The 23,903-nt window shown below is 50.7% G+C and overlaps 1 protein-coding gene across 1 annotated transcript; it reads left to right on the top strand.

Annotated features, from left to right (window-relative positions):
• The first annotated feature begins 413 nt into the window (after positions 1-413).
• LOC122370463 lies at positions 414-23,002 on the top strand. Its single transcript, XM_043346119.1, has 3 exons — positions 414-507; positions 21,596-21,882; positions 22,143-23,002. Exons 1-3 carry the CDS (start codon positions 495-497, stop codon positions 22,239-22,241), a joined length of 399 nt encoding a protein of 132 aa, XP_043202054.1. The 5' UTR covers positions 414-494; the 3' UTR covers positions 22,242-23,002.
• The last annotated feature ends 901 nt before the right edge of the window (positions 23,003-23,903 follow it).

Raw genomic sequence — 23,903 nt, 5'->3', positions numbered from 1 at the left:
AGACAGAACCAAATTGGCACCGCACTGCCGCCAACGTGGAAACGTAAATCATAGCCGATCGACTGCAAAGTCTCGTGTGCATTTTTAATACTGCATGCCTACTTTATTAGCTAGGTTACATAAAGTTTCTGTGACTAAGAATGCATGGTACTGGGGAGTTCGTGTTCTCTCTCTTTCTCTCTCTCTCTCTCTCTCTCTCTCTCTCTCTCTCTCTCTCTCTCTCTCTCTCTCTCTCTCTCTCTCTCTCTCTCCCGCGGCCCCCTCACTGTCTCATTCAACGAAACAATTGCCTCCCCGCCCCTCGGTTTTAATTTAGCCACCGCTTCTGCCTCAGTCAATAGCGTCAAATCATTTGCATTCTATCCCGGCCTATACGTATGGCCATGGTTTTCTGTGTTACAGATATGAATACAGCCGACCCTTATACATAGGATCAGCGTCAGGGCGCGTATAATTGTGCTCAGACTGACAGTCATGGGCAGATCTTTGGACCAATGATCTGTGGGGGTGAGTCGCGGTTTTTCGAAAGCTCTCTGAATACTCGCGGAATGAGCTTTGGTAGTTTCTGTCAATGAACGATGAGTTTTTTTCCAGAAATGGTGGTGCAGCTGGTGAAACTTTCCTCAATTCACTCTTATTTTGGTCGCAACCCATAGCCGTTTTCTAATGACGGCCAGCAGGTAGTAAAGGAATCTTGGCCAGCAGTACTTAGGCTGCAACACGAATCAGAATGTGACGCTTTTTTGTGGTGGAGGAACACGTCGTTTTCGCCTAGCTGATCACCGGATTGATTGCGCTCGTCGTACGAGGTGACTTCATTAGCTTAAACGCTTGAAACCTAAACGCTGTTCATGCAGATCCCAGACAGCCTCTTTGCAGGTGTGACGACGCTTCCATGCCCCTCCCCCCCCCCCCTGCCCGCTCACCCGGCGTTTCCCCACTGTGTGTGTATATGATAACGCGATGCGCCACGCACGCGCCCCTCCCGCGTCACGCTCCGCCACCCGGCCGGTGACTAATGACGTCACTCATTGACCTGTCTGCCGGCCGCCGTGATTTACGGCCGGCCGGAGATGACGTCATCGGAGGCACGGATTTGCCGCGGTGCTGGTGGGATGTTCGGCAGCTTGGTGCCAGATTGAACGCCAATAACGAGCGAAGAGAGGGAAGGCAGCGGCCAGTGAGCACTCGCCTTGACGTGTTGTTTTCTAGACAATGGTAGGTAATAAAAATTAACGATCATATTTGCAGATTAATAACATCGAACCATCGTTGTATTCCGGATCCCTAGATGGCAATCCAGTGCAATCAACATGCCAATAAATTGCGCTAATAAGTCCACCTAAAATGCACAACAATTTGAAGTGCCTTGGAAACATGGACTCGTGTTTATTTGCCGTCGGGCATTTAGCGCGCACCGCTCGTTTTGTGGGGTATTTACGACTTGCCAGCATCGTCTCTGACAAACACAATATACGTGGTGTTCGTGGTGTCGTTCGCCAATTCTGGCCGGCTTTGCGGCCATTGAGGCGTCCCGGGGCGGCACTTTGGCCGGCCGATTCGGCCTTTGTTGCGCGCCGGGCGTCGCACCTCGGGGTTACTCTGTGCGCGGGCTCGCGGTGCCGCCATAAAGATAATTGCCTTTCCCCGCTGCCTTCTCCAGTCATAGCTCACACAGTTTGTCTTCATAAACGACGTCTGAGTTATGGGCCCGGTCGGACGTGTCAGGTCCGCTTAAACAAAACACCGACCGCATTTAGCAGTGTTCGTAATATCAAATGGCCCTGGAACTTGGGACTAGCCTTAAGCCTGGTGCTTGGTTTGTGAAGAGAGAAGATGGCTACCGTGCATCTATACGCTTGTTTTTTAACCCTCACCCGCACAGGGGGGGGGGGTTGCCACCCCCCCAGGTAGTCTTTCTGCTCTGCACTCTACATTTTTAGAGCTAGAGGCCTGATTTTTGGTATAGCTGCTCCTCTATCCTTTCTTGATATCCACTGAAAATTTCAGGTTTCTGTGGTTTTTGGTTTCGGAGATATGACCTTGTTTTTCAGGTCATGTCATGACCCAAATGACCAATTCTCAACATCTTGCATTGGCTATGGGCCTTGTGAGCTTTTGACACCTTGATTTCGGCCCTTTTTGCCAGTCTTACCTCTCACCTATCATGGAACATGTTGTTTGACGATGTACAGATGTCAAGGTCAGGGTCCAGGTCAACCTAGGTCATCTAAAATAATTGCGTTTTAGGCAAGCTGAATTTACTTTTCGTGCAGTTTTTTGACTGCATTTTGGGTAAAAGCTTCTTAGGTTATGATTTCATGTAATATGGGCACATAAACAATCGGTGCACACATCAGTATACACTCAGACACACACAGACATACAAACACATATCATTGACCTTGACCTAGCTTGACCTGAAATGACCTCAGCAGCAAAAACCTGGTCGGGTAGTATGACAAATCGTTCATTCAAATGGAGATGAAGGACCTAAGGTCCACAGTCAAAGTGAATTGCCTGCAGTTATGACATAGGTACCCAACATAGGTATGACCAATGACCATGACTAAGAATCCGGGGCACTTTCCGTTAAATTTAGCCGTATGCGCGCACCATTTTACTCCCATTGCTGGCAGTGGGTATCAGGAAGCTGACAGTGGCCCTTCTTCACCCGAACTCTGGCTAAAGGAGTCCATCCTCAGGCTCATTGTTTTCCAGTCTGCCCCGTGCGCTCTGGGAGGCTCTGTGTTCCAAATCCTCCGGTTCATTGTTTTCTCCACATTCACTATCAGCTCTCTGCCAGTTGGACCGAGCGAGCGCCGGCTCTGAAGAGGGCTAATTTCGAGCACATGGTTAAGTGGCCCTGTCAACTGTGGCTGTCTACCCGATGCTAATTATGCATTCACTGAGAGTGCTCTTATAAGGGTCGAGGACTCGCGATACGCTCGGATTTAGTGCCGTAAGTCGGAAGACGCGCCATTGTTCGATATCAGCCCGAGACCCGTCGCTGGCGGACCTGCGTCGTCGGCTGAATTGCTAATTGAAACCTGCCGACACATGAAACAGATATATGTCGATTCGATTAAATATCAAAGCTCTATTGCTCCGTGTCAATTGTAATAATATTTTCTGCCAATACGTGTAAGGTCGAAACGAGCCCGTTGGCGCGAGAAAGAGATGTTTTCCTACCGATGAGATTACGAGTGTCTGGAAACGTGACAAATGCGACATTTTTACAGCGCGGCGCAAAATAACGAGCCACTTAAGAAGCCCTTGTAAACGATGCAGGCACTCTTCTAAGATTTCACAAGAGGCTGTTTAATATCCAACTAGTTTCATTTAATCATGATGCTTCTAATTTCCCGTTCTAATTTTTCTCTTGACGTCGAAAAAGGTGGTGGGACATAGAAGGGGAGAACCGCACCCAATTAGCGTCTATTTTATATCATGCACGAAACTCGTTTGTTGTTCAAAAAAGTCAGAATTACATAGAAAAATGTATCTTTCCTGTAGTCAGCTTCGACCTGTGGCACCCACGAATGCTAATTTCGTTTCCGCTGCAACGGCGACTGCTAACGCACTGGTCACGTGGCCTTTCAAAACGCCGTGACCGATCGGTCAGCATTAGTGAGGGACAAATCGCTGGGCGCTCGAGTCGGCACGGGTCACCGGGCTATCCATCAGATGAGTCGCCGAGCCCCGATGAGTCGTCACCTCCGGAGCCGACGCACCCCACAATGGCCCTCGGGCGACCCCCTGTCGCCAGCGTGTTGACACGTGCGGCTTCGCAATGTTTTATGCCGTTTTTCTGCTGCGTAACGTCGTCGTGCTGTGTCGGCTCTTCAGCCGCATTCACTGTGGAGAGGCGGAAGCAGCCTGCTCTGATTAATAGTGATCGATGGAATTCCGGACTGCCCATCTCGCTGGCTCTCCCCGTTCGTTCTGCGCCCCCCTCTGTCCACGCCATTGTCCGCTCGTGTACCCAGCTCAAATCCTTTGGCTAAATAGAAAACGAAAGTCATCCCGATCGCATTTTTTACTGAACAAGCGATTGCTATTCATGGTTGTAGCAAGCTACTTGGCTAACTTTTCGACACCATAATATGTGTTTATATCTAATCGTTGCACGTGACCCAATTACCGGCAAATTATTGCACCCCTTTGACAGGAAAACTGTACAAATGAGGCGTTTATCCGCCAATATTTGCGGTGTCCCGCGGCGGGCCGGCCGCCCGTGGCGCCGTACGTGACGCGGCGCGGCGGCTCCTGGCCGGTTCACGCGATCGCCGAGCGCCTGGTGAGTGGGCACGGGGGACGACCAGGCCAAATTAGTGGGATCTGCTCACAGGAGCGCTCTGTGTGCACCTCGTTAACACACCAATTACCACCGCGCGCGTGTAATTACCGGTCAGAGGCGCGGCGGCAGGTAGCCTCCAGGTGCGACTTCCTGTCCCAGGGGAGTAGGGAAGGGTGGGACACTTATATGTAGTAACACGGGCGCCCCGTCCCCCCCCCCCCCCCACCGTGCCCGGACCACAGAGGTGCAGAGACTCGCGTGAGTAATGCCCAGTCCACGTGCACCCCTTTACCGGTGGCAGTCGCACCCATGTAATGAGCTGTAATAACCGTCGGGATTTATAGTCACTGTGCATCGCTGCTCCCCCCCCCCCCCGGCCTCCCTCCACTGATCAGGCGCTTGTAACCAATGGTGTCCATGTCCTATTGCCACCCCCGCGAACTCCCAGCGTCGATTGACGGAGATAAAGTATCCGCTAGTGCTAGTCCGACCAGAATCAAATCAGGTCTGCATCAGTGTAACGCTTCTATACGTGGATAATAATCACAAGAATAGCACATGTAATGCACACCGACCAAACAAGATCAAACTGTCATCTGAAATGATCTTGACAGTGCCCAATTATGCGCGGCTGTCAGAGCAGGAAGCGACATTCCAACTTTCTTCTCCCCATTTCGTGGTTCCCGGAGCGAACTGCAGCGTATTCCTTTCAGAAAGAGATCCATTAATCCTCATCAGACGTCGGATGATATACACCAGGAACCGGTGCTTACATCGCACCGAGCACCACAAATTGATTTCCACTCCCCCAGGGGAGCACCGGTCTGTACCTTCCCGGTGGGAAGGGGGGGGGCTCCTGTCTGGGGAAGGGAGAGCAGGACTAATTACACCCGCGCGCTCGGTAATTCAGCCAGTGAACTGAACGATATTTGCATTCGGCGCCGGCTGAAGGGGTCCACCTGTTCGACCGTCACGGGGCAGGTGACCCGTGGCGACCTAACCAGGTGTGCTGGGGACGGTGGACGCCGCACGACACGGCAGGGACAGACCGGGACAGACGGACGCCGCCGTGGTCTCCGCGAACGTTAAACAAGAAAGGGGAACGTCAGGTGCACGAGCAATGGGACAAATATTCGGAATTCGCCCCCGGCCTGATTGGAAACAATAATGTTGAAAAATTGCAACCAAAAAAGCTATACCACAGAAAAGCTACTGTTTTAAACTTTTTCTTTTAAATGCAGATGATAAACTTATTTAATTAATGTTTAAGTTGTTCGTTCAAATCAGCCAAGGTCAAAAGACATACACAATATAAAATGAATAAATAGAAATAACTGGCTATACTGCACACCCCGGCACCATACATATTTATGGCACCATACTCCAATTCTCGCTAAGTTTCACTCACATCTCTGAGCGCCAGTTCGGAGTTCACCCACCTGTTCGTCCTCTGCAGTTCACATCCACCCCGCCCGCAGGCTGCCGCCGGCCGGTCGGCCGCCGACGGTTCGTCATTACCATTTCATCTCGTGTACCGCCGGCGGCTGCCGATTTTTGACCGCGCTGAACGTTCGGCCCCGTTCATTTGCATAGATAATAACGCGAGAGTTAATTACAGGCAAAGAGCACATAGACGGCACGCCGGCAGACAATTCGCTGCGTGTCTAAATTGTTTGGAGAAGCTGCCGGGCGGGCTGGCCTTTGTTGACGCTGCGGGACGGCCGATGGGGCCGCGGGCGGTGCGCGCAAGGTGCATCTCTGCCCACTGGGGACGGCCTGTTAATCAGACGCGGCGAGCCGACGGCAACAATGCCGCATATGGAACGCCGGCGGAAGACCAAAGGCGCTCGAAATAGGCCCATTTGACGGAATTAGATCAGATGGCAGACATCTTGAAATGGACTATGACGCATCGAAAATGTTGAATTAGGTTTTACATAATGAATAGCCGTTCTTGTGCGCGCATAAATGCACTAGGAGAAATAATTGATGAAAAATAAGATAACCAAAATTCAATGGCCAAACGTATCATGCTCTGTATCCACCCAGCATTGTATTCTTCCAAAGAACCAAGAATGTTACGAGATCTGAAGTTCACAAGGGCACTGCATGCATATTGCGTAGGTATCATTCAGGGGCAAGAAAGGATTGGACTGGCAAAGCGGAATATGTCTTATAGCATACGACTATTATTTATGTAGCATTTAATAAAATGAAGTAGAAAATGCCGCCACAACGGATTCAATGCCTCCTGGATTTTCGGTTATTCGTCACAAGTTGTGTTCAGCCTTTTTGCTTTCGTTGAAATCTCTGGTGCTCAGTAGTGTGCACATGTAGTGTGCCTATGATGCTTTTTAGGTGTAGCTAAATAATATTTTATCATCATCAGCAATATCTGTTACGAGCATTGCGTCATTCTATGTACTCAATCGAGCATCACGGCAATTTCACAAGACTGAATGAAAGCGAATCGTCTATCACATTTTGTAATTCAATGACATATTTCGCTGATAACATTAGTGTTAAACACCCTTCAAACCTTTGTGACGAACCAATAACGACACATCATTTCACCCTTTCACAGCAACCAAACACTGTGGTTAGCAGCTGCCATGTCAAAGTCTCCCAAATCACAGAATCACATCTCGATATGTGATTCCGTTTAATATTCCGTCACCGCCGTTATTCACATCAAAAGCGGCCATTTTTTGACGCGCTTTGCCACGCTGTCGGCGTGGTTTTCGGGTAATTTAATTCCGCATTTCACGTTGCTCCCCTTTCGTTTTTCGCTCTCGGCAACCCTTTGACGCCAGCAGCAGGTGACCAAATCAGCTTAGCGGCCCCGACAGCGCGCACTGCCGCCCCGTTCAAGTAGATTAAATTGAGCGGACGCCGCGCGCGCGGTGCGTCGCCATTGTCGCTGGCCGTCGCCGCGGCGCGTCGGCATTGTCGACGACAGTGGTCCCCCGCCGGCGGCGACCGCGTGCCGGTCGCGTCGCGCTCCTCAATGACGATTTCACACAATCTCACAGCCACGCGCGGCGCAGCCATCAATTTTACTGCAGTCGCCGAAATTATTCAAATGGAAATCGGCGGCTCACGCGCCAGTGACTTGCGAAATGTTGTAATGACCATTTTAATTGTTGGCGTCGGTCGCGTCAAAGTCCACGCGACCCCACGTGAGCCGCACTGATTCCTGTTTCGGCCACGTCATGGCTTTATGTGTGGCGCGCAGATCGCGAGTGATTGGTGCTCATTTTGTGGGGCGACTCCCAGCACCAAACAGACACAATTAAACACCAGGATACGCTCGGACCGCTCCGCAGTTCAGGGCTCTCCATGAAAAGAACAGTTTTGTACCACTGGTAGCTAAAATGCGGTGAAGAGGTGCGGCTTTTAATTGGCGTCGCTTCCGTGCAGCTCATACCCTGATTGAAGTCTGCCAACTAGGATTGAAAACTAATTACTTTGAAACTCATCAACACCATCCCTAATAATAACATGCATTATGCATACACCACCCTATTTAGCTTAATGATGCTGAGCATACTTACTTAACCACGGCTAATGATGCCCGTTTTTCGCAGCCGATATGATGACTGATGGTGTTTCGGAAGCCAGTGTTTGCAGACATACGCTCACCGAAAAGGGCGTGCTCGTTCAGGTGGAATGGAATTCGGTACCAGTAGCTAGTGATTTTTCTTCCAAAGCCAAAACAGACGCCACAATATTCGTAAAGACAAGACTAGGTGGAAGACATCTAACGTTTTCACATCTTCACGTCAATTTGTGTCAAGAAAAGACTAGTTATCATGAGGAATATCGACAGGAACACCAGGCAATGATGTGTGGTAACCACGTGTGTCGCCGGCCGGCACGGGAGTTCCCGGCGCAGACCGATTCGCGCGCCGACTTGTGACGTCGCTACCCCGCCCCGGCGCTGGGGAGGCGGCCCAGGACGTGTCTGTTCGTGAACTTTGTCCCATCACGATGCGACCGCGTGTCTGCGGCCTGCGCTGCCGCAGTGCGTCGGCCAGTGACCAATCCGCGCTCCGATCGGCAGCCACGTGGTGTCCGAGTGCTTCTGCGCATGTCTGGACCCGGCCCGCTGCGTCGGGCCGCGCGCTACCCCGGGACTTCTGGCCGAGCTCTTGGCCCGAGCAGACGCGTCACGTCTGGCTCCGCGATTTGGCCCGTTCTGTCCGGGATTTATAACTTAGATTAGGCAGGGCATATTTGGCAAACTTGGATTTCATTCTCGTCTCTTCGCCGCTCCATTGTCTGATTCGCTGTTTTGGTTTTTGACTTCGTTTTGGTAATTTAAATATAACAACCCGCTCCTTAAATTAATTCTTTTACTTGGGGCCGTTTGGATCGAACTGATTGAATTTTTGGAACACGCACCAGGTTGATATTTTCCATTTCTGATTAACGTAAAATCCAGTCACTGATATGTGGTGAACAGCCCCACAGCACCACATATTGGTGACCCCGACGTGATTCTTGTTCGATTTTTTCCATACTTCCGGGTTGTCGCCTCCGCTCATTCCCGAATCAATTATTTCATTTTATTCCCCCACATGGATTGCTATTCCGTCGCTCCACAGTGGCTTCTGCGCCACTTTTCCATGATGGTTTCTGTGCCACCTCTCCGCCGTGTGATTAGTTAGGCATTTATCTTCTCGGTGATTTTATTTCGGCGTTCCATTGGCTCTTTCGGATTTTGCACTCGGTGTTTTAAATTTTAATTGTTCAGTGCATTGCAAACACCGGCTATACTTTAACGATCATGACGAACGAGGGCACGATGGAACCCGCTCATGCTGAGCCGGTCCATCATGTGTCGATCAAGCCGCCGGTTTTTATGGACACCGCGGTTGACGGCTGGTTCGCTATTATGGACGCCCAATTTAACATTGCCAAAATCACCAACTCGCAGACCAAATTCTACCACGTTCTCTCTGCCCTGCCTCCGGAAACCATCTCGCACATTCCGCGTGCTGTCTTGAGCAACAAAAATTTCTCTGAGCTACAGACAGCCGTCACTGACATGTACGAAAAGACAAAGCCAGAGATGTTTGAGAAACTGATCAGCAAAACGCGTCTGACGGGCCGACCCTCACTCTTTCTAAGCGAACTCAGAGAGGTGGCCGACAAGGTTGGTGTCTGAGACGATCTCGTTCGGCACAAATTTATCCAGTCGCTACCTACAGGCATTGCTACGGCCCTGGCTTCTCAGCGCGAGCTCTCACTGTCGCAGTTGGGCAAACTCGCGGACGAACTGATGCCTCTTGTGCAAAACTCAGCTGCTAACATGGTTCACTGTCAGGATCAGGACCCACAGTCTGACTCACAGGCGTTCCTTGTGGCTCAGCAGCACCCAAGGTACCACAGGGCCATTCAGCCGCAGAGCCGAGCCGCCACACACTCCCCTGCTCGTGATGCTCGTGATTCAAGGGCGTCTCTCGGTCTCACGCCGTTCCACCCTGACCAGAAGCCGAAAGTATGCCGTGCTCACCTGTTTTTCGGCAGCCGAGCACGCACTTGCAAGCCATGGTGTCACTGGCCCGACAAAGCTGCTGATCTGACCATGCAGCCGTCCTCACGAGCTGCATCTCCCTCCCGTGCACATAGAGATCTTATATACATAGAGATGACACGCCTATGTTAAAGCACTTGATTTCGTGGCGATTCAGTGGGTCTTTTTAAGCAAGGTTTTCTGGAGTGCCATGGCCCGTGACTTGCATTTTGTAAGGATTCGGTCAAGGAGATTGTGTTCACATCCGCTTATTTTTAAGTACAGTTTTTCTTTTTTGTCTAGCTGTGACGCTTTCGAGCGTTATTATTGAAATGAATTTAGGCATGTTTTAACCTTATGCTCGTATCAGGTACTGCATGTATCCATTAACCCTCGCCGTCCGACGGGTGGGGGGGGGGGGGTGCCGCCTCCCTATAGGGGTTTTCACGATAGCTCCGAACACGCAGGTGATAGAGAGCTAAAACTTGGTATACCTGACCTTTGATCCAAGCCGCATCTTGTGACACCAACCGCATTTTCAGGTCAGGTCAGGTCACTGAACTGTGACGTCATAAGTGAACCTCTGCACAGTCCTCAGATGTCGCAACTTCGCAACGCCGTCAGTGCCAGAGGAACTTTCACAGGGAGATGAAACTTACAGGATGTAGTATCATCCAGGGGTCTCACAACTTGTACATATATCTCGGATTTTTCCTAAAAATCACATGAGGTCAGGTCGGCCACGTGACCTCACCATTAGGTACCTATAAGTCAATGGGGAAAAATGAAAACTGCTATGTTAGCCCCGAGAACTATCTCAAACTGTCTCCAGCACATGGAATCGTGATTTCTTGCACGTCTTGCAAGGTCCGATGCTTCACTTTTGCATTGTTGACATTGCGTGGCGTCATTTATGGTCACTTGGGTCATTGGTTAAAGAAAGCGCAGTTTTGAGGCTCATGATTACATACATACTCGTATATAACTGCAATGAAAACCGTAAGACGGTTTGACAAAAGTCAGTTTGTCAGTTTGGCCAACATGTCTTATTTTCTTGGCCCTATTTTGAATATAATTATTAGCATGAGGCCCTACGATTTTCATTGCAGTTATATACTTGGGTCATTAGAGTTTTCATCAATAACTCCTCATCAAATTGAGTTAGCGAGTCGGGAAAACCACCAATAAACTCAGGAAGACCTGCCGATTCGAGTAATATGTAACATGACCTCTTTCGACCAGCTTCGTGATCTGGGGGAGCTGACCTGCCCTTGACCCGAGGTCAACACCTCAGGTTGACCTCACCCGAACAAAAAGTATACCATTCGACGCGCCTGAGCGAGGCGAACACGATGATGCCAAAATCGCGGCTCTCCGACCGTTTTTTGCGAAGTTATGAAAAACTGAACCCTGGTACTTGGTCACTTGACCTGACCTCATGAGACCTTAAAATCGGGTAGGGTAAGGTGCCTAATTAGCGACCCTTTCCGATTTGCGACCTACCTCCCTACAGAAGAACTGGCAGGAGAAAACGGGGTAAAAACATCGTCAAAAGGTCAGCCATACTTTGGTTATCAAATTAAATTATTTTCCGGTTGTCGATGTTTCTGGTGGGACGTTTCAGGTGAGTTTAAATAAAAATGACGAGTTTCTTATCCAAAACGTGTGTGTTTGGGCCCTCTCTGATGAAAAGCGATGCACATTAGGATGATGCACCTTTTTTATTCTGAATCGACATTCCTTTTTTAATTGATTGCCGTTTTCCCATAGTGAATCGCTCAACTGTGCACAGCATGGCGGTTAAAAATGTGTCGCAACTCATATTTCCTATTTGCGCCTGACATGGTCGCAAATAGCTCAAGAAGGGAAAGAAAGGGGAAAAGAGAGAAATGAAAATGAGTTGTTGCTGAAGCTTGCAATGTGTGGCAGCCGGCAGGGAATGCCAAATGTCGTCACCGACTGCAGGGGTGCCGAATTCAGCGCGGACCTCGAATATCATACAAGATAGCCCGCAAAAATTTGGGTTCCCGCCTTCTTTTCGCCTTCGGTGCATCACGTGATCAGTTTTTACTTACGTAAATGTGTTGGATAAACGTTCCTGTCCGAGTGATTGAGTGCTTTGCGTATAGGTTACCTTTTTGAGATCATATTTCATCTTTTCAGGCGTCGCATTTTTTGCCATTTTTAGTATGGGGAAACCCATAGACTTATTAGCGACCCTCCTCGGTCGCTAATCGGGAAGAGTTCCCTATTAGCGTTTTTTGCAATGGTTTGCCAAAATGCTCACTACAAATATGTTAGTGAATATTGGGGCAGAAAATGACTATATTTTAATAGAAAAATGAACGATCTCTCCGAAAATCAAGTCAGTAACACAGTGGCACCCACAGAGCGTGAGCAATGACGGCTCAAATTAAGTGGGTCGCTGATTAGGCACCTTACCCTACCAGTCCCTGCGTCTTGTAACGGCGCACACGCTTGTTTTTTCCGCGACGCCCTAGCTTCATCAGGGGCGAAACGGCGAGGGAAATCGTACCAACCCCCCCCCCCCTCCCCCGGCCGGCGCGTATGTATAAAACCAATAGGTCCGGCGAGGGTTAATGTATCATTGAATGGGAACATGCAACATATGTATATTTGAGCTTGCACCGTGCTCAGAAAGGTTCAGAACAGCCGTTTTCACGACGGCTGACCGAAAGCGCCAAACTGGACCAAATCTCAAGGAACCTACCCTGAAAATTCCATGAACCTGACCCAAATGACCTTAGACCTGTAACCTTTTTGGGGGGGACCATGTCAGGGGGCCATAAAACATGCATCGCACAGCCCTATGTAGTAAATAGTAAAGTTGGTTCATGTGCTGACCCTTGGTGACCTGACCTGTGACCTGACATGGTATTATCAGTGACCTCTAATAGCAACATATATACTAGGCAACGTACGCCCTATTTTTAACGTACGCGAAACATTTTATCTTTGACCTGACCTGTGACGTCATCGGTGACCCCGAGGTCAATGAAATTGGAGTTCCGTCGACAAATTTGACAGGGCTATCGAACATCGTTTGAATGTTACGGATCCGTCCAGTAGTTTCGGAGATACGGGAGGGGGGCAAAAAAATGCCCCCCCCCCCCACCGCGCGGAAGGTGGCCGGGAGGTCCACCGCCTGCCGGGTTGATGAGAGCCTGAATGAGAGAGAATGTTTTTAGGCGAGCTTTTAAGGAATTCAATAAAAACACAAAATGAAATCATGCTACAAATTTCATTGCTTACCTCAGGAATGAAATCAGCCAGGAAAGAACAGCAATATCTTTAACCAGTAAAACGCCTTTTGGGGCGACCAACGGAGCGAGCGAGAGGGTGGGCCTTGGACAAGCGAATTTGCAAGGGACGCCTCCAACTAACTTGTGCACTGCACCCTACTAACCGGTCCCTAGCGATGTGCCAAATTTGAGCGCAATCGGCCTAGCCGTTATCGAGATCTGGAAGCGGCACCCTGCACGTGCACACGTGCAAAATGGGTCACAACTGACTTTTGCACGCCACCCTACTAACCGGTCCCTAACCATGTACCAAATTTCAGCACAATCGGTTCAGCCGTTCTCGAGATCTGGAATCGACCCCTGCACGTGCGCACGTGCAGCAGCACCCCAACTGTGGCACATGGATATGCATTGCCTAGTGGGTGCCTACTTACATACCAACTTTCAGCGCAATCGGCCAAGTAGTTACCAAGATATTGCAACAATTGCAAAACTGACACCTCTTCGTTTTGCACGTGGCACGTGCATAAGCGGTCACCCACATGCATCGAGAATAGTCCAATACTTGGTAGAAGGAATGAAGCTACCCTAGAAAAATCATCGAATGTAAATCGGTGAAGTGGTTGCTGAGATATAAGCCTCGCAAAAGCGTAACCACGGCCGGCCGGCCGCTCATACTCAGAAATTTCCGTTAATCTACGAAAGACTACGCTTGCTTCGCTCGCTACGTAATAATTTCTTCAGACTAACAATGCCTCAGCCATATTGGCACGCTACTGGCTGAAAATAAGTTGCTTAAAAAGACCCACTGAATCGCCACGATTTTAAGTGCATGTCATCTCTATGTATATAAGATCTCTATGCCCGTGCAGCCTCAGAGTCGGGAAACGAGAGGAGCAGGCCGTAAACGCAGCCCTCGGCCTGCCGCTCCTTAGGGTAACAGCCAAGGTGAATGATCAGCCCCTGAAATTCATCGTGGATACTGGCGCTGGTGTATCCCTGGTTCCACCCTCCTATGTGAATGGAACTATAATCCACCCGTCCGCTGTTTCGATCACGACTGCCAGCGGGCAGCCACTGCGCGTGCATGGCGAGGCCACTCTCGATATTGTCCTCCCCACACTCAGACGCAGTTACACATGGACATTTGTAGTGGCTGAAGTGACAGAGCCGCTACTCGGTAACGATTTTCTCGCTCACAACTCGTTGGTTGTCGATTGTGGTTCACAAGTTCTCCGCGACTCCACCACTCTGCTCTCTGCTCCCGGTGTACCGACGACCGGGCAGTCTGTTCATTTGGTGATAAATGATCTCGCTCAGGTGCCTGAGGCAGTGCGGCCCATCCTAGAGGATCACCCCGCTGTTCTCAGCCCTAACCAGCCGGAGTACACAGACTCGCCAATCAAAACCACTCACTTCATCGACACCGGCAGCGCTCCACCCACGTTCGCCAGCCCACGCAAGCTGCCGCCCGACAAACTAACTGCAGCAAAGCAAGCACTCGATGTGCTGCTCAAAACAGGAGTGATTCGTCCTTCTAGGTCCCCGTGGGCCTCACCCATCCACATGGTTCCGAAGAGTACTCCTGGTGAGTGGCGTGTCACCGGTGATTACCGCGCGCTCAACGCCGTAACCAAACCGGACCGCTACCCACTGCCGCACATTCAGAGCCTCTCAACCAAGCTCCACAACGCTCAGAGGTTCAGCAAAATCGATCTGCTCCGTGCATATCACCAGGTGCCTATGAACCCCGCTGACTCAGAGAAGACGGCCGTCACCACGCCCTTCGGCTTGTACGAATACACCTTCATTCCAATGGGGCTTCGCAACGCAGGTGCCACATTCCAGAGGGTCATGGACGGCATCTTCCGAGACGTGCCGTGCGTGTTCGTCTATCTCGACGATATTCTGGTATTTTCCGAGAACCAGGAGCAGCATGAGAAAGATCTGCGCCTCGTGTTCAGCAAGCTGGCTGAGCACAAGCTTCGCATCTCACTGGAGAAATGCGAGTTCATGAAGAAGTCACTCATTTTCCTCGGTCATGACGTCACCAGCACAGGTGTCACACCTCCCAAGGCCAGAGTGAAGGAGATTCTGGACCTCCCTCTACCGCATGACTCAGAGTCACTGCGTCGCTATCTGGGACTCATCGGCTTCTACCGGCGTATGATTCCGCGATTCGCCGATGCCACGTTCCACCTGACCGAACTGATTCGACTCAACCCAAAAAGCAAAGAACTGACGTGGACAGAGGAACAGACTCAGGCGTTCAGTGACAGTAAAGCAGCGCTGGCTGGCGCCTGCACTCTGCCACACCCAGTGCCACACTGCGAGCAGTACGAGCTCGTTACTGACGCATCACAAGTCGCGGTGGGTGCCGCGCTCCATCAGATTGTGGACGGAGTACCCGTTCCCATTGGCTTCTTTTCACGGAAGCTCAGTCAGGCCCAACAGAAGTACGCCGCGTATGACAGAGAGCTACTCGCGGCTTACCTGGCCACACTCCACTTTCGTGACATGATCGAAGGCCGCCACGTTACCCTGCGAACGGACCACAAGCCACTCGTGCGCGCTTTTCACAGCCCGCACACGGCTAAGTCTGACCGCCAACAGCGCCACTGGTGTGTCGTCACGGAATACATCACGGAGGTCTCGTACATTCGTGGCAGTGACAACGTGGTGGCGGACTGCCTCAGTCGCCCGGTAAATGCAGTGTCCCTCGATGCATGTGACCTCCATTTTATCGCGGCGGCTCAGAAGCAGGAAAAGGAGAGAGACGCCGACAGTGCTGATACAGAGCACCAGCAAGCCGAGTCAGGTTCAGAATCGCGCTCAAAGCCGCAGGACATCTCCCGATTGGAGCCAGTAACACTATCTGGCGACATCACAGTCCTGTGTGAAAACTCTGGACCACATCCACGCCCGTACGTACCAGAGGCATGCAGGCGCGCCGTGTTTGATCGTTTCCACGGCCTGTCACACCCGGGTAGGAAAGGCACCACCCGCCTCATCAGCTCACGCTATTTCTGGCGTGACATGCGCCGCGACATTGCTCGATGGGTGAAGGAGTGTGAAGCATGCCAGGAAGCCAAGGTGCACAGGCACACTCGTTCTCCGCCCGGTCGGTTTGACGTGCCCTCACAGCGGTTCGAAACTGTACATATAGACATAGTCGGGCCGCTGCCCCCGTCAGTACCCCACGGGCACCCCTTCACCGCGCCATTTCGTTATTTGTTGACATGCATCGATCGCGCCACGCGTTGGGTCGAGGCCGTGCCGTTGGTCTCGATCACCGCGGAAAGTGTAGCCTCCGCTTTCCTCGACACTTGGGTGTCCCGGTTCGGAGTGCCACTGCATGTAGTCACGGACCGCGGTTCCCAATTCGAATCGGAACTGTTTGCGCATTTGTCTTCAATGATAGGTTTCCATCGCCTCCGAACCACTGCTTATCATCCGACGTGCAATGGGATGGTGGAAAGAGTCCACCGAACGCTCAAAGCCGCCATCCGGGCGCGCAGGCAAGAGTGGCTGCGCGCGCTACCCGTCGTTTTGCTAGGTTTGAGAGCCATGCCAGCAGAGTCGGGTTTTTCGGCATTCACTGCCGTCACAGGCGCGCAGGTGCTGTTTCCCCGCTGCGCCGTCGAGAAGGTCCCCGTCGGGACAAAGTACGTCCAAGAACTGGCAAAACGTATGTCAGAAATCGATTTCGTCACACTCTCACAGGGCTCGAACCACGCCCGCACACCACCGACGCACGTGCCACCCGATCTCATGACATGCACACACGTGTGGGTACGCGTTGACCGCGTGCGGCACTCTCTGGAGTCCCCGTACCGCGGCCCCATGCGAGTCATCAGACGCAGCCCTAAAGTGTTCACGTTGGAGCTGCCGACTGGCGCCCACGACACTGTAAGCGTCGACAGACTCAAACCGGCACACATGCCGCCACCTGCGGACACGCTTGGTCCGAGCAGTACCGAGCCTACGGCTCCGGAGCAGCAGCCGTCACCGTCGACCTCGCTCGGGCCCCTCGCTACTGGGGCGCCCGACGAGCCGACACCGACGCCGACGACTACAAGACCGTCCAGCAAGAGGACTTCAAGACCTGGAGAGACGTCTTCCGCATCGCCGGACGAGGACGACAAGCCGTCCGCGGCTGCGCCGGTGCACACCCGCAGCGGCCGCCGCGTGCACTTCCGGCCGCAACCGGACTTCCGATACTTTTGAGTGCGCCCGCGTACGTGCGTTCGAGGACGATCCTGATCGCGTGGCGCCGACAGTGAAGTGATAACTGCGTCGCGCGGTGTAGTGATTCTTGCGTCGCGCAGGACCGTGCAGTGACAATTGCGTTGCGCCGTACCGTGTAGTGATTATTGCGTCGCGCAGTGAAGTGTCGATCGCGTCGCGCACCGAGTGATGTGAAAAGTGATTGTTTTGGCTTATCGTGTATGCGCTCCGCGCTGAGGCGGTGAGTACTGTGGTAACCACGTGTGTCGCCGGCCGGCACGGGAGTTCCCGGCGCAGACCGATTTGCGCGCCGACTTGTGACGTCGCTACCCCGCCCCGGCGCTGGGGAGGCGGCCCAGGACGTGTCTGTTCGTGAACTTTGTCCCATCACGATGCGACCGCGTGTCTGCGGCCTGCGCTGCCGCAGTGCGTCGGCCAGTGACCAATCCGCGCTCCGATCGGCAGCCACGTGGTGTCCGAGTGCTTCTGCGCATGTCTGGACCCGGCCCGCTGCGTCGGGCCGCGCGCTACCCCGGGACTTCTGGCCGAGCTCTTGGCCCGAGCAGACGCGTCACGTCTGGCTCCGCGATTTGGCCCGTTCTGTCCGGGATTTATAACTTAGATTAGGCAGGGCATATTTGGCAAACTTGGATTTCATTCTCGTCTCTTCGCCGCTCCATTGTCTGATTCGCTGTTTTGGTTTTTGACTTCGTTTTGGTAATTTAAATATAACAACCCGCTCCTTAAATTAATTCTTTTACTTGGGGCCGTTTGGATCGAACTGATTGAATTTTTGGAACACGCACCAGGTTGATATTTTCCATTTCTGATTAACGTAAAATCCAGTCACTGATATGTGGTGAACAGCCCCACAGCACCACAGATGCAGACATATGTATGGGTATCTATCACTGCAGATGTCCCAGCGACCACGCCCGGCGGCAGTGCGGTACCGACCAGCCCATCTCCCTTCAGTGCAGGAGCCTCTTCTGCCTCGTTCTGATTAGCCCCACCTCAGCGGTCTCAGAAGATCCACAGCACTCGAGCTCGGCACGCGGCCACGGCCGATGCCACAAAAGGACGTCCTTTTGATGCGGTATTCAGTCGGCCCGACTCTTCACAGCACAATGGACCGCCGGGCGGGGACGCCGCTGGGGCCAGCGTTTGAAGCCGCCGCAATTAGCTGGATTCCCAATAAGTCGCTTTGAGAGTCAAGAGCCAGGAAAGCGGTCTGTTTGTTTGCTAGGGATTGAAGAGGATAGCTAGTGGAAGGAGAACGGTACGAAATTAGCCGTGTGCAGTTGTCTTTGATCAAATGGAGAAGAGCGTGCACTATGGCATGACTATGAGCGCTGGGCAGATGACTAGAAGCGTTGGTACATTGATCGATAAGCTGGAATCAAGCCACGGCTATCGGTAATCCTGGCAGCACACAAACAAAGATAATGGTTCGTATTTTACAGCATTTTAAGGAGACATATATCTTGTCTTTTTATTGTGTATATGCATTGGAAAAGATGTGTCGTTGATAACAGCTAATAAGCTTCGCAAACACCAGTCTGCAATCTTGCAATCTGCAATCTTGGGCTCAGTTTTGTTCAGTAAGGCAAGCAGACGTGTGCCGAACTACACTCGTGTCCTGCGGCACAGTCTACCCAGTCAGGTAGGGATATTTTCCGCTGCGGCAGTGCAGTCACCACAGACAGAGCTGTCGTGCGGCACAGTCTAGCCATCCAGGTAAGGATAGCATCTGTGCCGCAGTGCAGTCACCGCATCGCAGCTCTGTCGTGCGGCACAGTCTAGGCATCCAGGTAGAGAGATGGCGTCTGTTGCCGCAGTGCAGTCACCGGAGCATACCTAATACCTATTCCTGTATCGGCTGTACTGTGCCGCACTGCAGCTCTGTTTTGCGGCACAGTCTAGCCAGTCAGGCAGGGATAGCGTCTACTGCGGGCAGTGCAGTCACCGTGACTCACCGCAGTCATTGCAGAGACGACTCTGCGATTCACGCTAAGTAGGTATAGCTTGCTGCGTAGGCCTCGCCTCTTACTATCCGGTAAGGCAATGTCGAGCTCAATGGGGATAATTTAAATGCCAAAATTTAGCAGTTAATATGCCAATCAAACCTTGACATGGTCAGTTCCACCCAATCGACTCTACTGCAGTAGAAGTCGTTGAATCAGAAGTCACGAGGCGACTTCTCCCACCAACCGCGGTCTACCCCCGTTCGGAGTCTCACAGATCGAGCGCCGAAGCGACTCAAACTCGGACTCTCACCGCACGCGGCTAGCCCAATGCTCTACCAACTGCGCTACGGGACTGCTACCTACCCGCACGACGCAGCAAAACTTATTACCTTAGAGACTAGAGTAGCATCGCCATATAAAAATGAAGCCGATTTTTTTTCTACTTCCGACATCTTTAAAAAAGTCGATCCGAATCATGGATGACAATACTACCAGGAACACTATCATGAAAGTGTTACGTACCGTGACTGGTTTCGAAGCAGTTTTATGCAGAGGGCCATCATTCAGCCGTTTTGGTTGTCGGCGTTGCCGGTATTTCATATCTGCTATCACTTGTCAACAATAGTTTGTTTCGGTCTCTTCTCGTTTGGAGGCCGGCTAACTCTGGTGTAAGGTAGCCCAATATTTATTCAGAAAGCGCACAACAATAACTCGATATTTCTATGTAACAACCCTTAGTCCTCTGGCTTGACAGGCGACAGCCGTTGGAGAACTGAGACTGCGCTGACGCACAACGCGCTATCCTTCCCTGGCTTGATATGCTGTACCGCACGACACTTCTGTGTGGCGGAACAGCGTACCTAGACAAAACGAGCGCCTCTCGGTTGAGCGTTCGTGAGATTAAAGTTTCGAAAAGAGGCGGATGGCGATTCATTTCAAACTGTGGATATTTCTGACAGAACATGCTTTTTGCACATTGAAAGGAAAGCGAAACAATTAGCCGAACATGGTATGCTAAAAGCAAAACACAGCTCAAACATTGTCATGGGATCTGAAGTTGAATACGTGTGGACATTCGATCCAATTGTTTGCTTGGAGAATGGAGAAAATTTCTTATCACTCAGTCCTACCGAATACCAAATATATTCCGCATTAGCGTCATTTTTGCATTTTAAGTTGCAAAGCATTGATGACGTTTGACGAGTAACCCACTCCATTATACCAAAGATCAAACGCATATGCATTTCTCTGTAGTATCTACCTAACATCGAGCGTTCCGCCCCCCGACGCCGGCTGCCAGCGTTAGCCCCGCCCCTGAGCGGAGGAGCGACCAGTGCTAGCGACGTATCGCGGCGGCCGTCGGCGGCGGACCAACAGATGGGTGTGGGACTCGGTCGGGTGCGGACGTGATCGATAGGCGAGCGGTGGCGTAACCACGCGATCACAACAGCCTCAGGGTACAGAGTGGACACTGGTGCGGCGGACTGGAGCGGCAGAGTGAGCAGAGTGTGGACTTTGGAAAGACACTTATTGGGGTGTGTTTATTATAACGGAAGGCAAGTCGATTTCAAAGCAGGGAGCAGTTACCTGCGCAATCACACCTGCTTGTGAGGCGGAGAAGACGACCTCGCTCGAAGAACAGGCCGGCAGTGGCGGAGCATGGCCAGCTGGTGTGTGGTGCTGATGGCCGTGCCGTACGAGGATGTTCTGCTACTGCTGCGCGCAGTGCCCGTGCGCGCTACCGCCGTGCAGCACAAGCCCGCCGCGGCACCGCCGGACGTGCAGATGGCCGCGGGTGGGTCCCACGGCAGAGTGTCGGGGTGGGGAGAGAGGGATGTTGTCGTGAAGCACAGGAAGCACCATCTTCCTTATTTTAGTACTAAAATGAACTTCTGATATTTTCAACATTCTCAAAAAGTTCAAAGGTGTTATTTTACTATTCAGGCCATAGACCTGGTTAAGCTTGCCTGGTGATCCTTAGCAATTTGTATTTAGGTACGTTTCGTTGCTTTTAAATCACCAACTATAATGCATTTTTGACTACATTACTGCACGTTTATGGCCATTGATTTATCAGCAAAAGTGAAGCAGGGACTGCTCTTTTTTATCACTGGCAAAAAATGGTTTTTAGAAGCATGATTGTCCATTCTCGGGGCATGGGAATTATTGGGCTCGTACAGTTTAAACGCGGGGTAGACTTTACCAGATCGACTTGTGGTCACTGGTTAATTTCGTAAAATGAGACCGTAAAATGAGACGGGCAGAATCAGTAAAATGAGACAGGGCTTGAACTGAATAAATGGTCTCGCTCCTTCCACAGGGAGTAAGTCGGCCGCCCCCAGCGCCGTCTCCGGCCTCCACGCGGGTCTGCCGGACCTGCTGCAGTCTGTGCCGCGCCCAGTGCCCTCCAGTGTCGTCCGAACGGCGTCCGGCAGCGATCGGAGGAGCATAGGGCCGGCTGCCGAGACTGAAGAGGCTCGGCTCTCCACGGCAGAGGTGCCGAACCACGTTCGGGAGGGCCCGTCGGAGCAGACACTGGCGCGTTGTGGAGCCCAGCTCAGACGAGTGGCCGACCAGCTGCACCAAGCACACCAGCCCGCCGACAGGGTGAGTTCACACTCTCAACCTTTCGTGTGCAATATATGTTCATAAGTCATAACTCATAACCATTGCTAAATTTATCAGATAGCTCAACCATTGAAATAAAAAAGGTCTCCTCCTGTTACTAAGTAAAACATGATGCAGTAAGCGTAGCGACTGAAGTGTCATTCAGATCGGTCCATGTGCTAAGTACGGTGGGAAATGGGAATGGCGTATTGCGTTGCAGTATTGCCAGATGTCATTCTCATGTATCGTTTCTCTTGCAGATCTGGCGGCGGTTGGAGACGCGGTTGGACCTGCAGCACGTTCTCTGGACCTCGTTGGCCGTCCATATGGCCTACACAGCCATGAAGGTGTCTACCTGAGCGGATGAAATCGAAGGACACACGGCCAACTGAACCCGCCGTCCCACTACACTGCCAGAGTGGGCACGTTTATATGAATCACAACTCCAGTTTATGGGATGGGACGTGCCACATGTGTGTAAATGTATAATGGAGATGCAAGTGCAAGTGAACTCAACCACAGAAGTAATGGAGATAAACGATAGTGAACAAACACACTTGTGATGACTCTTGTATCGAGGAAAAGGCTTTGGGAGATATCATCTGTCGTGTGAACTTCGTGTATTCACCCTTTGATGAGATCATTGAAATGAACTGTTCTATTGAAATTGGAAGCCAAATGAAAATTAAGTGGCTAATTTAAAACATTTTTTCATATTTACTTGGCGTTTGTTAACGATGTTTTTTATCATTTCAAATGAATAAATCTAGTCAGGCGTACCCAATGTACAAACAATGTTTTTGCTAAATATGACTTGTTTAAAGAAACGTTTAGCATAGCGAGATATCACATTGCACACACTCATAGATTTAAACAATGCTCCTCCAAGTCTAGTCATTCATCACGCCAGTCATGTTGCCGTTTACATACTTATTTATTTGCGGTATTCGGAATGCGTTCAATGATGCGGCACAACTTCATGTTTTGTTATTATATTTGTGCTTGACTTGCGAACTGCAGGTGTGGCCAGGCTGCTTCGCGGAAAAATGTCGTGTATGCGAGCGAGGTGTGACATCTACACGTTGTCGATGTGTTCGTTTGTAAATAAACTTTTGATATCGTCAAATGTTTGACAGTAAACACTGCAAGCCAGAAAACGAACAAATGAATAGATTTAGCTCCCTAACGTTTAATGACGTTATTCATTATTTGAAAATTCCAGAGCCAAGTTCATGGAAATCAAGCGGGGTCGGGGGTACCTACTATATATCTATATCGAATCTTGATCCGAGCTCATAGAGAGACGAGCCTTAGTCGATATGAGATTTCAACGTTCACCATTCTTGCCCTCGGAGCCGAATATAGGAATGACCAATGTAGACGAAAAACAAAAATCTTTAAAAATCTTGGAATGTTCGGAAATAAATCACTTCACTGACAACTTTGGACGGACTGTTCCGGCCTGGTAAATAGTACCTATATATTTCCGGTTTGACCTGTAAACAAAAAAAAAAATAGGTATATCTTTTTCGTCTCTTCTCAATGCTTAAAATATGTACTTTCAGTCATGATCATGTGTATGGCATTATGTAGTGTATGTAGATGCTAGATACTAAATGCATACCAAGATTACTAGAACATACGATAGTTGTTCTACGATGCCTACGATAGTTATATTGAAATTAACTATTATCAGTGAACTACAACAAATCATTCGAAGGGAGGGGACATAGTTATTCTGATGCTTAGCTATCCAAAAGAAGACTGCACAAGCTAATAGATCACCGGTACCTATATCTCATGACCGAAATACAGAGTCAGTGAACGTAATTATTATAGGTCGTATGATACCACATGAAGAAAGACAGCAACTTTGAAGCACAATGTAATTATCTCAGACGATATTTACGAACCATAACATTCGACATAACATATACTGAATACAAGAAGTTCGGTTTCATTTGGTCTATGTTCGTTACGTAGATGCGCCGGATTACCGGGAAACGTCTGTCAACATCCAA

The sequence above is a fragment of the Amphibalanus amphitrite genome, unplaced genomic scaffold (assembly GCF_019059575.1).
Source record: "Amphibalanus amphitrite isolate SeventyFive unplaced genomic scaffold, NRLGWU_Aamphi_draft 001134F_arrow, whole genome shotgun sequence".
Lineage (NCBI taxonomy): Eukaryota > Metazoa > Arthropoda > Thecostraca > Balanomorpha > Balanidae > Amphibalanus > Amphibalanus amphitrite.
The sequence above is the reverse complement of the archived record's forward strand: the minus strand, read 5'-3'. Positions and strand labels throughout refer to the sequence as shown.